The sequence below is a fragment of the Simochromis diagramma genome, unplaced genomic scaffold, assembly GCF_900408965.1.
Source record: "Simochromis diagramma unplaced genomic scaffold, fSimDia1.1 OVJJ01000305.1, whole genome shotgun sequence".
Classification (NCBI taxonomy): Eukaryota; Metazoa; Chordata; class Actinopteri; order Cichliformes; family Cichlidae; genus Simochromis; species Simochromis diagramma.
The window spans coordinates 701,241-713,768 of NW_024387169.1; the positions used below are offsets into that span (position 1 = coordinate 701,241).

The 12,528-nt window shown below is 43.5% G+C and overlaps 1 protein-coding gene across 2 annotated transcripts in view; it reads right to left on the bottom strand.

Moving 5' to 3' along the window:
- Window positions 1-113: 113 nt before the first annotated feature.
- The window catches only part of ldlrap1b (low density lipoprotein receptor adaptor protein 1b), a 47,587-nt gene continuing 35,172 nt past the window's right edge, over window positions 114-12,528 (bottom strand). The window contains exons 6-9 of one of the 2 annotated variants that reach the window (XM_040048918.1): window positions 9,390-9,485; window positions 5,406-5,500; window positions 4,964-4,998; window positions 114-1,242 (exon numbers count right to left, since the gene is read on the bottom strand). In XM_040048918.1, the coding sequence (XP_039904852.1) occupies window positions 1,098-1,242; window positions 4,964-4,998; window positions 5,406-5,500; window positions 9,390-9,485 (371 nt within the window). In that variant the 3' untranslated portion in view covers window positions 114-1,097. Of the gene's footprint in view, window positions 1,243-4,963; window positions 4,999-5,366; window positions 5,501-9,389; window positions 9,486-12,528 lie in introns of both variants that reach the window. The other variant, XM_040048917.1, reaches the window with a different exon arrangement.

The following is a 12,528-nucleotide window of genomic DNA, read 5'->3' on the forward strand; positions in this document are numbered from 1 at the left end:
CCATAAAAAGAAAGAAAAGAAAAGAAAACAGGCAGCAAATCCCCACAGTGGAGAAGACATGACATAAAAATAATATTCAACATTTAGATTTCAGAATAAAACGTGACACACACTGATAATTGGATTTTTATTGAAAACCGATGAATTAAATTAAATGAATATATTAACAAATGCTAAAATAACACTGGGATCCATCCCTGGGAAAAATATAGTAAACTAGTGGAGTGAACATAATTTAACATATGGTGATGGAGCGCCGCGTAACACCTGCATCCTCTCACACTGCTTGTTTTTTATAACTGTTTTCAGGTCGTCTTCAGCGATGGTGAAGTCTCACCGAGGGTCAAATATTTAAGGATGAGGAGGAAGGGTGAACAGAGGCACTGCATATAGTCCTAAATGATGAGGCTGACACGTGTGGACATTAAATTCCCTTACATGAAATGTGTGCTTTCGAACACGGATGAATGCAGAGTGCAAAAATAGATTTTGCAATACAAAAAAAAAAAATAAGATTGTCACTTTGTTCTTATTACACAAACACTCTCTGACCGACACATACACACTGTTTTTTAAAGCTTTTGGTGCCCAACAAAAGGCTGAAGCACGCAGGTAGTAACCTCACCAGTGAGTTTCCCTCGAATCCAGTTACAGTGCTCCATGTTCAGGTATATAAAACACTCACCAGCACCCTCTGTGACCTCACTATGACACAAACAGCACTCGGCTCACTTTGCACACATATACACTGCACATTCACACAAACACGTGGTGTACACAAGCACAAACACAACAGTAAACAGACACAGGAGTGACACACAGACTGCAACGCACATTAACTGACTGCATGTTTTTCTTTTTTAAAAAAGGAATAAATGGTTTGTATTGCTTTGGCCTGTTCTGTGAGCAGCCTGCTCGTGTCGCCTTCCTCCTCCGGTCACGCAACTACGCATGCATCAGAGAGAAGACGACAGCAGGAAGGCGGTGGGGAACATGGCGGATGTCACAGTGTCCGTTTCGTCACTGCAGTGTTCGGACACGTTTACCACCGGGATCCTCGTTTCCCTGGTTTTCCCTTCTTGGCCCGAGGCTTCACGTTAGAACCCCCACGTGTCTTTTTGTGCCGTGAAGTCCGACTCCTCTTGGTCCCATTTGCCGGGGGACAGGCACTCTTCAGTGCTGAAGTCCTGAGGGTTCACCCCAATGTCCAGGACCTGGGGGTTAGTGCGAGACTCAGCGAGTCTGTAGCGACAAAGGGGAAAAAAAAAAAAAGAAAAGACATTTTATTAGCGGCTTTGGTAAAACTATAGACTGTACATAAAAGATGGACATGGCTTCCATCTGAAGCTCTAAAGATGACTGGGGTGCAGGGCAGAATCGCTGAGATGGAGTCGGCAACGTCTGGAGGAAGCTCAAAGGAGAGATGTTTCTCCTCTGTGCTGATAGGACCCAGTTGAGCTTGCTCGGGGTCTAATTAGGCTTCCTGGACTATTTTTGAGGTTCCACACAACTGGGAGGAGTTCCCCGCAGAGATCGCATCCGGTTTGGGAATGTCTAAGGAATGTCTAAGGAAGCAGTGCTTTGAAGTTCCCAGAAGGAACTTCAAAGCACTGCTGAAGAAAAGGACACCTGGAACACTTCAAAGGATAATGTCCATCTTTTGTATACAGTCTATAAAAATCTGATTTTCTGTTTGCAATGTTTACAGATCTTTGATAATGGTCAGTACAGCGTGCACAAAAACAGGAACATAAAAATGGACATCAAATTTTTAATGAAAATGATTAGAAAATAATAACAATGTGGCCAGATGTGGAAATGAAACAAATCCCCTATTTAAACAACCATAACAATCTAAGACGAGCTCCTCTGATCATAAACAGAAGGGCTTTTTTTTACTTCGTATGAACGTGCCACTCTCCATCTCTGTGTTAAAGCTGATGGATGTGAGGCAAACACTCAAACATCTGTGATGACGGCGTGGACAAAGTAGAGGAAACATCAGGATCTGTGGCAGAAACGTCCCTCATACTTTTTTTAAACAGTGAAATGGTAAAAGGAGTGAAGGCTTCCTCCTCGCTGAGCTCTTAAGTTAGTCGACTGGCTACCGTTCTGTGCTATGTTAATGGTTCCTGTCATGAAACATGATGTGGAGACACGTGGGGTGGTTGATCACGGCTACCCGCACAGATGAGCAGGCTTAAACAGTGAGGTTGACGACAGGACGATGAGGTCACAACATCCAGTGACATGATATTATTACCTGAGTAGGATTCAAAGCTATCCAGACTGCGGCTGAGGGTGCAAAGAAAACATCACAAGTCAGGCAACAAACTCTCCTGAAAGGCCTAATTATAAAGCAACTGGACTGATCCAGCCAGCAGAGGGCAGTGCAGAATCTCAAATCCCAACAACAGTCAGAGCTGACAACAGAGGCAGTGGACAGGCTGGTGACAAATTAAAGGAAAGCTCTGAAAGCTTGTTGTGGCTCTGTTACTCTGTGTGAGGGCATCTTGGCAGCTTTGTTTAGAACCACAAGCTCACCTTCAGCCTAGCAGGAAACACTGCTGTGCTGATGGGAGGCTGACAACACAGCGACATGAAATGCAAGTGAAAGCCACATGACGGCCTCGATCGGTTCAACAGATTTTGGAACGACACGTCCATCACTGCCCTCGAGCACCGACGAGGGGTGCTGCATCCCTTCAGTAGAACTCTGAGACGCGCTTTTAAAAACCATCACTGTGGGAAATGTTACAGAGTCTGAATGCATGCTCTCACTTTAAGAGTGAGCGGGTTTCTGAGCTCAGTAAAAAGCACGATTATTTAGGAGCGTGAGAAAAAAGAAATGAAACAAAAAGTTCAAGCATTGCTTGTTACTTTATGAACTGTGAAACATCCTGCAGTTTCACAACACTGTATACTTTGGCTCATTCTGGGGATCAAAAACGGGCCTTTAAGGGAACAATCCAGCAAACCATAGGGCATAAATTTAGCACTTATAGCAGCACTTCTGTCAGCTTTACACCCTTCTTACTGACATCACCTATGGCCATCTAAAAGATAAACTATTAAATAACACGAAGGTTCCAAAAGAGTCATACGGATGCGTTTCTTTTATTTAAGACAGCAAAATGTCTTTAAAATACACAAAAACTTGACTTATCCTCTGAGATTTAGCATGAAGTTAAACCTCACTGACAGTGAAGAAAGGGGAACAACTCAAAGGTGCTTTTTTTTTTTTTTTTTTTTTAAATTAAAAATGTTTACCAGAAAATACTTTGACTAATCGACATCAGGGAGACTAATATTTTTAACTACTGTCTAACAAAGTTTATTGATAACACTTTCCTGAAACAGTTCAAATGTCCTGGATCACAAACAACAAGTTTATTTAACGCATTAAGAAACTCTTAATTTGTGCCTGTGTGCAAAGCAGCTACATATGGTGCGTGTGCTGCTCGCCCCTAATAATGAGTTACAGACCCTCTGACCACTAATCTCTGCTGCTGCTGTTTCTTTAATCTGAAATAATACCGAGCTGTTTCTTAATCAGACAGAACAGTGATTAAAAAGTCACATTTACTGTGCTGTAAACAATCCATTAATCTGGAGCTTATTTCACTCCTCGTGCTAAACTGTAAACTGTAAATAACTTCATTACTCAGTGACATCCTCATTCACAGACTCATAAATTGCCTCTAATTTTTTCACTCTCTCGCTCTGACCCCTCATCAACCAGCACAATCAGCTCCTCCTGACAGACAAAGAAGTCGACCTTTCCCTCGGGGAATCCGAACTTCCAGTTAGCGGATGCATCTCTGCTGATGCTGGGAGCATCCTCGTTAATCACAGAGAGGGCAGCTAATGGTGCTAGGGTGTAATTACAGTGTGTGCAGACAAATAATCATCTGATAACGGGGCGAAAATGGCCTCTTAGTGCTTGATTACAGAGACTGAGCCGCCCATTCGCCCGCCACTAAATGAAAAGTGAGAGGATGCGAGGCCCACTGCAGAATTAAGAGGGAATGAAAAGCGGAGCCAAAGGAAATAAACGCAGTCGTAAAAAGCTGAACGAGTCTTTATGGCAGTAAAATGAAAAGCTGTAAACATTTGCAGAGTGCAAACTTGACAGCAGACCACCGCCGCTTATCAGAGAGGCCTGCCGATGGAGCCCAAATTGAAGCATCAGTCACAGCGGCCTCCAGCTCCACTCTGACCAGTTTGTTGATGGTACAGACAGAAGTTAAGCAGAGACAACGGACTTCCCAGTCAACCTTGAACCTGAAGACCTCGTGTTTCCTGTGCTTCATATTCAAGTTCCTAGTTTGATGTACAGTCATGAAAACATTCAAAGTTTCAACAAACAGCCTCAAACTAAACAAACTTTCTCCACATTTGTGTTTCGAGGCAGTTTTCCAAGTACAAATTATCCTTTCATTTTCATTCCTTCCAAAGAGCTTTTGTTTTTTATAGCAGTTAACTATTTTTGTCCTGCATCCACTTTTTTAAATTTCGTTTTTGGTTTATTTGAACTATTTGAAAAGCCTCGCTCGGTATGCACTCCGACGTCTGCTCTGTTGAAAGTGTCATGTGTAAATGTTCCTGTGGTCCAACCTAGTAAGATATCAGAGTTAGATTATCAGCTGTGAGGGCAAAAAGACTTTCCTATACTGCAAATAACAACATCTTCACTGGGCTTGGGATATAAATACCAAGCAATCCGTCTTCTTTTCCCCCCTCGTAGGAAATCAGTGTGTGGCAATCAAAGCCTAGAAAGGCAGCATGACTCAAGGAGGGTGTCAGCTGAGTCAGGGCCTGTAAACTGAGCCGGGGTGAGTCAAGCGGAGGGAGAGGCAGTGTTTACTACAAGTGCAGCCCAAACTACAGACTCCTGATCCCAAAACAGCAGCTCATTAGAGCCTGAGCTTCAGGGAAAACCCAAATTAACTCATCTCCTCACCTTGAGAAAGCCTCGTCCAGACCGTCCTCCAACTCCTGCCAGACAGAAAACACACACACACACACACACACACACCGGTTAAATTCAGAGTTTTTGTCTTATGAGGTGATAACAGTCCTTACTTATTATACATTAACATGCACAAAGTCTCCTCTATGCTCTCAGGAGGTTGAGTTATGCTGTTTGCAGCCCCACACCCTCGCCAGTTATGTGATAAGGGCCGTTCTGTTCAATAGGCTATTGTGTGCTTCATCACGGCAGCGGCTCGGCTGTAGAATACACTCCTTTGAATACAACAGGTACAGTACATCACTCGGACGCTTAATCACCATTTCCAGCACGGCAGTCTTCTTATCAAGCTGAAACAGCTGAAACGTACTGACCAGCCCTTCTCTCGTCTTACCCATACAGTATTGTTGTTCTCTGTTGCGTGATTATGCACCGTAAAGGGATCCGACTGGGTCTGCTTTGTTCCTGAGTGGGTCAGCGCCGCGTTCGCTCCCTCAGCCAAATCCAAAAGTTTCCCCGTGGCGACCTCTGAAAATCAAAACAAAGTTTGTAACATTAATTTACTCCTAAAAACCACACACGGGCACCTGTGATGGTCAACAAACACGAAGAAGCAGGAAGTCAAGTGGCTTAAGTGGGCACATGAGATTTTCCTCATGTTCGAGGCCGAGGGCTGGATTGATCTCTGTAAAAGTTTGTGCTGAAGGTCGACGATGGGCAGCGACGAACACAATCATATCCAAATAAACTAAAAAGCACAGAAGCAAATTAAAAGACGAGACTCTCGTCCAACACAGGAGGCGGTTGGAACTCAAACACAGATGATGCTGAACAGATTACATGCGGTCAAAGTTTCAAATCAACGTGCTCAGCCTTAAAAATAGTTTGTTATGATGTCATAGAGCGATCCATCTGTCCATCTCCCACTTATCCGAAGATGTTACAAAGATCTCAGGATCATTGAACTCTCTCCCTGCTAATCCAGAGTGAGAATCGCACCTTTTTCGTACAGAACCATGACTACCTGACGAATCGCCACCTTATCATAATGGCGGTGTTTGTGCATTCCTGGTTCCTGGTGTGATCCTGGCAGCAAGAGCTCCTGTTAGGGTCTCCCATGCCAAACTGGTGCCAGGCGACACAAAGGGACCCTCAGTAGCTTCTTGGGCCATAGAGACATGGTCATCTCAGTCTCTGTGAGCACAGAAGCCCCACCCCTTTCTGTTTCTGAGGGGCAACCAATCAGAAGACAGTTGATTTAAAGTAAAGGCCATAACAGCTTGTTTGTCGGGGGCCTGTGTAGCAGCTCAGTATGAAATAAAAGCTGGTTTAAAATGTGAATCATGCAAAGAATGAAAATATGGAGCTGGAAAAAGGCAGAACAGCCCCCACACTTCTCGTTATCAAGCTTCCAATGCATCTCATCAATTCAGCCATATGTGGCACGTCACTTAGTGATAAGTGAGCACGCAGTAACCCCACGCCTGACTACGGCGGCACTGCTGAACTGTAATGGGATTGGCTCGTAATGGCCCTGCCTGATGATTAATGCGTGTCAATAATGTGTGTCAACACTAATTTCAGTCGAGTCTTTAGGCTAATGTCACCCTCTGAGAACAGTAAAACCACAGTAACTCTTCTAATGGTGGGATATAAATACTCTTCAGTCCTTAGCTGACCTTTTTACTAGATTTTATGCTCCTTAAGGGAAAATGGTCCCGTATAACTGAGTCAGCATGCAATAAGATTTTCATGCAGTCTGTCCTGTGTGTCAACAGAAGGCATTCAGACCTTCTGCTGTTATGAAAAAGGCAATACTGTGAGACAGACCTTCACGGGGAGGGGAAGGACTCATCTGATGATTAATGCTGCTCACTTAAAAGCTTATTTATTACTATAGTGAAAGACAAGGTCTGTGAACAAACAAGGTAGAACTAATTCATCAATCAATTACCTGAAAGGTGATTAACAAGCAAACTTTTTTTAAAGTGGATAAATATTTAAGATGATACCAAACGTTTTTTTGTTTCTTTTGATTTTAAACTGACAGTCGTCTTTTTGACGTCTAAGGTTTTATAGATCAGGATACAACAACAACAAAAAAAATCATCTATTCTTCGATGAACAACAGCGTTGCAGTCAGGCTGAGGTCTGGATTTCGTCTGGGCCACTGCAGCACCTCCATTCTTTTCTTTTTCAGCTAATCTGCAGATTTGCTGCTGTGTTTGGGATCACTGTCCTGTTGCATAACACAATTTGGATCAAGCACATCTAACTCTGGAATACTTTAAAGTTCACAAGAGAGAAGAAGCTTTCTCCCAGTAATCCTTCCAAACAAGCTATACTTTGTAACTGTGCTGTCATGAACTTTAAACCTTAAGCACTAACTGAGGCCTGCAGAGTCTAAGATGGAGTGATTTGGGGGTTTTGTTGGCTCTTAGTCTTTTTGCATTGTTTGACCTTGGGGTGACTTTGCTGTGGTATCCACTCCTGGGAAGATTGGCAGCTTCCTGAATGTTCTCCGCTTGTGAATAATCGTTGTCACTGCAGAATGATGGACTTGAAATTGTTTGAAAGTGTAACACTTCGCAGCAAAACCTGCTTATTTAAGACCACTGTTGATGTTTTTCCTCCTTTTCCTCCTTGGCATTACGTTCCCACACCTGAAAGCTTCCACTCGGCCTTTTATAGATGTGCTCACACTTGCTGATGATCAATTAATCGAGTACATTTGACAAGCAGCACCTGGCTGCTGCTTACCCTCTTAATTCCTACAGAAGCAGTGAGAGTTGACTTTTTCCACACTGCTTCTTGCATTTTAACTTAGTTTGACTAAAATACATGTTTTATTGTTCAGTTCCATACTTTTAGGACCAGATTAATTTGTATTACACCTTGATACGTCAAGCCCTGGAATAAGCATGTACTGACTGCACATGCTTGTTTAATGCTGCCTATCTCTTAATCACAGCTGTTTTACTTCCTGTTGAAATAAAGACTAAAGTTTTTAATTTGCTGCTTCATATCGTGTCACAGAACTATGCATAAACACTTGAGTGCTGAAACTTTTAACCAAGAAAATGATCATCATCTCCTCCATCAGATTAAATTATAAGGAAACTAAGCTCTACTTTTAACCTTGTGAAGAGGAAGAGACTGAGAGGCTGATTCATCTCCTGCAGGCAAAATCCCCCAACAATCAGGTTATGGCAGGACGTGGCATTTACAGGCCTGGCGCTGGGAGAAAGTCGAGGGTATCGTGTGTCACGAATAAAGCTGACTCACCTCCGACAACGCCACTGATCCCGAGAGTCTCTGACACGCTGCTAGTGCATCAGCCACACAGTGAAGAGCAGATAAATGTAAGAGCTCTGCTGTCCCTGATCACTGCTTCAGGGCTGGCAGCGAAAACTCCAGAGCACCGAGCTTTACTCTGCTGTGAAATTATGCTAATTTGCCTCACAGAAACGCAGTCCACTGGCAGCTAAATGACCCACCAGAGGGTCAGTAGGATAATGTTAGTCCAAAAAAAGCCTCTCTGCTTGCAAAATCTCTGCTTTGTTGAGTCTTCTCACAGAGGATCATCTTTAAAGCCCGTGTTGACCATGAAGCGCTGCACGTGCAGCACTGCAGAGCCAAATAAAGCATCAGAACACATTTAGGGAGCTGCGCTTCTCTGACGGGAGGCCTGCTGGCTGAGCAGAGGAGCACAAAGCTGATGTTTTTAAGACTTTCCTGTAAAAAAAAAAAAAAAAATGGCCACTCCAAACAAATATCGAAAGGATCGGGTCGGGACAGGGAAAGGCATGCGCAAACACAACATGCACAAAAATAAAGCATCGTATAACAACATGATGCTTTTCGTGTAATTTATTCCCTGGATGCGGACATGTATGGGATTAATAATGCCTTCAGGTCGTCTGGCTCAGCGGATGTTTAGGGTCTGATCGAACAATGGGGGCAACAGAAATGTGAAATTCTTTCATGCTTTCTAAACAAACAGGGCTGTAATTGTGCTTCCAGAGTCAGGCGGAATAACAGCATGATAGCAGTCCTTTGTTTTCATAAAAATGTCAGGGGAATCGCTGAACCAAGATTCAGTTTAATGCATCCACAATGACTGCAGTGTGGCTTTTATGTGTTCAAATTAACCAGATCATCAGCAGCACCATTATCACCGCATGTAACTGCCTTAAACAGTCACCTACTGTTAACTTTTGTGATGTTAGTGAGAAATGGTAACCAATGAAAAGCAGACTGTCATCAGCTGACCTGCAGCCTCCTTGTAGGCCAACCTTTGACAAGTGGCTGAACACTCTTCCGTCCCTTGAGGCTACGATCGCTACGACACGGAGAGAGAGAGACAGAGAGAAAGAGGAAGAGAGAAAAAGATGTGATGATGGGCGACGTGACTCACCTCCTCCCTTCAGGCTGCCCTGGCTGGCCGAGCTGTCCGACTGAGAGCTGCTGGCTCCTTCCCCATCTGAGCTCGACTTTACTCGTTTCTCTTTCTCTGAACAGAAACACAGAGCAGGACAACAAAAAGGAAAAGAAAGAAAATGAAAACAGTGCAGTCAGTGAGGACAATCTGTGATTCAGGAAGTTCTAACCACAGGGCCAGAGTGGTTGTGCTGCAAAGAACAGTTTGCCTTCATGCAGCTCAGATGTGGTTAAAAGTTTCACTCAACAAGCATACATTCAGTTTTAAATGTTCACAAATTCTATATTCATTATGTGCAAAGTGAAATATCCCAGGGCGTCTTTTGCTTCAATTTTGATGATTATCGACATGCTCCATGAGGACAGTAAGACACAGAAGGTCACTGCTGAAGAGCCTGAAAGCTGTATTGAAGAATATTAAGCGGCAAACGCAACAGGAAAAGGTGCACAAACAACAGAGACGACCGCAGACTTTAAATGGTTGTAAAGAACAGTTGAAGAAATTTGGAGAGCATCACACAAGCAGACTCAGGCTGGCGTCACAGCATCAAGAGCAACAACGCACAGTTGTTTTCAGGACGGAAGCTACAACCACATCATTCCCAACATCACCAATCCTAAACCAGACATTACATCAGAAGTGTTTGGTTTAAAAAAAAATAAACATGATGGTTTCTCTGTGGCTCAAAATCCTCTTTTCAGATAAAAGATGCAGTTTGGAAACTGAGGTCCTGCAGTCTGGAGGATGAGGCTCAGAAGCCAAAGTCAACACAGCGTGACCCGGGAGCTTTTAGAAAGCGTCACGCTTTCGTCTGCAGACAAGCTCTCTGGAGATGCAGATTTCTGTTCCCATCAGTAGAGGAAATTTGCAGTAGTACCAAATGTGTCCGGCCTACCAACTTGTCTGACCTGAGCCCCACAGAGAATCTATGAGAAACCTCGAGGAGCAACAACTTTCAACAGAGCGTATAAATGAGCATATTTTTCAGACGTTTGATATTTCAGTGTTGAAAATCATGTTTGGTTGATCTTCTCAGAATTGGAGACACTAGATTTGTGATTTTCATTGGCTATAAGCAATGATCAGCAAAAAAAAGCTTGAAAGATTTCATTCAAAGCTTAATTAATGAATCTTTTCAAAACTTCTGCTGCTGTACGTTATACAATCCCCCCCCCCCCAAAAAAGGAGAGAAATCTTTGAACATGTTAAGACTATTACTGAAATCATCTGCCAGCTACAGCAGGGTTTGTAACCGTAGCCTTTAAACAGGGAGCGCCTGGGTCTGTGTTTGGCCCGAGCGTTCCGCTGAAAAGTTTCTCCATGCAAAGCAACAGCTCCCTGCGACTTCCTGCACAACATTTCTGTTAATCTCAGTCCAGCAGAGCAGTTTCAGGGCCTGTATTATTCACACATGTCAGAGCCACAACTTCAAACTGCATGCAGAGTTAGCTGAGGACAGAAAACACTTCCTTTAGGCAAACCCTGGGTGCACTGGGTGCATGTCTGTGACGCTATGTCTCAGACACATCTTTGTCCCACTCTTTGCACGGCTTTAAGTCACACCAGAAGCATTTTAGCAGTACAGGATCTTTTAGGGTTTCATTTCCTGCCCTCCTCACGTGCTCTGTACAGCTCGAAGCAGAAAACTTCTGTGGGGCTTTTAATGTGGACCCGAGTGGATCTGATCAGCTCCAGGATAGCTCCTGAATAGAATCGAGGACTTTCAAGTAATTTATTAGGCTTACAGAGCTGTCCCGACACAGAGTTTGACCTGAAACATAAAAGGAACAGAGACGCGACTAAATAAATCCTGGTCGATGATCTATGCGGGGGGGCTGGAGATGATGGTTGTCCTGCAGCCCCAGAAGAGCCAATCAACAGTCAAAGCAGGAAACATGTTAGTAGCTGTTTGACTGGCACGTTTCTGCATTTGCAAACGGAAACATGGCTGCAGAGTGGCAAAACTCGCTTCTAGAGGGACTCTGAAGGTACTGCTGTGCAACAGTAGTGGTACAGATATCACACTTTGTGGCAAACTGTGGTTTTACACATAACAACAACAAAAGCCATATAAATATTTACAGACATCAGACGGTAATTAGTCAGTAATCTGCCTGAGCTGTGTCACATACGACCACATATTTCACCAGTTCTATGAGGGCGCTGCTGCAGCTTGCACAAGCGCATGTTGCAACTCCTCTCTGGCATGCCATTTAATGAGCAACATGAAATCTCTCGCTTCCACTGATACGCCTTTGAGCTGCATCCTTTGTTCACTCCTATGGCCTATATGTGGAGGAACAAGAGAGGATCCACCAACCCGAGCAAAGCACAGCGGCTCACAGAAACCTCTTTCCCACAACATCACATTACAGAACCGTACACGCAGCTACAAGCTCAAACTGATTTCACTCAGTCCTTTTTCTAAGGTATCTCACACACTTTGAGTTTCACAAGTGTTTTTGAATTGTGTTAAAATATTTTAAAACTTGCTGTTTAAGCATGAATCATCAGAATTACACAACTACATGTGAAACACTGCACGGAAATCCGTCTGTGCAGAGACAGAAAGTACTCGTGTGCAGTTTGAGAAATCTTTCAACGAGCCCAGTGTCGTCACACGAGCGCTAGCATCACTCTACCGGATTTTCACACCTCCGTTTATTTGGGGCCAATCACAGCGATTGATTAAGTTAAGAAAGCCAAAATATTTTTTTTGCCACTTGTTAAGCAATTCTGTCCAAAGTTTCATGTGTATTCATGTCATACATGAGGAAAGGTGTGCATTTTCTATTCACAGATTCGTGATTGACCGCGCAGCCCATGACCACATCTCTTCAGCCCACTGTAATCTGGTTTTCTTCCATTTAAGTGTCCGTCCTGGTTTTTGTTTGGAGTTTCTCTGCCAAAAACACTGATGCCCGCTTTCATTTATTTTGTGGATTTTCTGTTTTCGGGGCAGACTGCGTTGAGTTTTCAGTCTTGCAGCTTTGATGTGTTTCATAAAAACAGCCGTTTGTTAAGAAATATTTGTGAGTCATATCTGGTTTCTGAATCCTGAATCGAGGTTTATCGATTCCACCGTTTTTGTGGGTCGGCAAAACATCCATAAGGC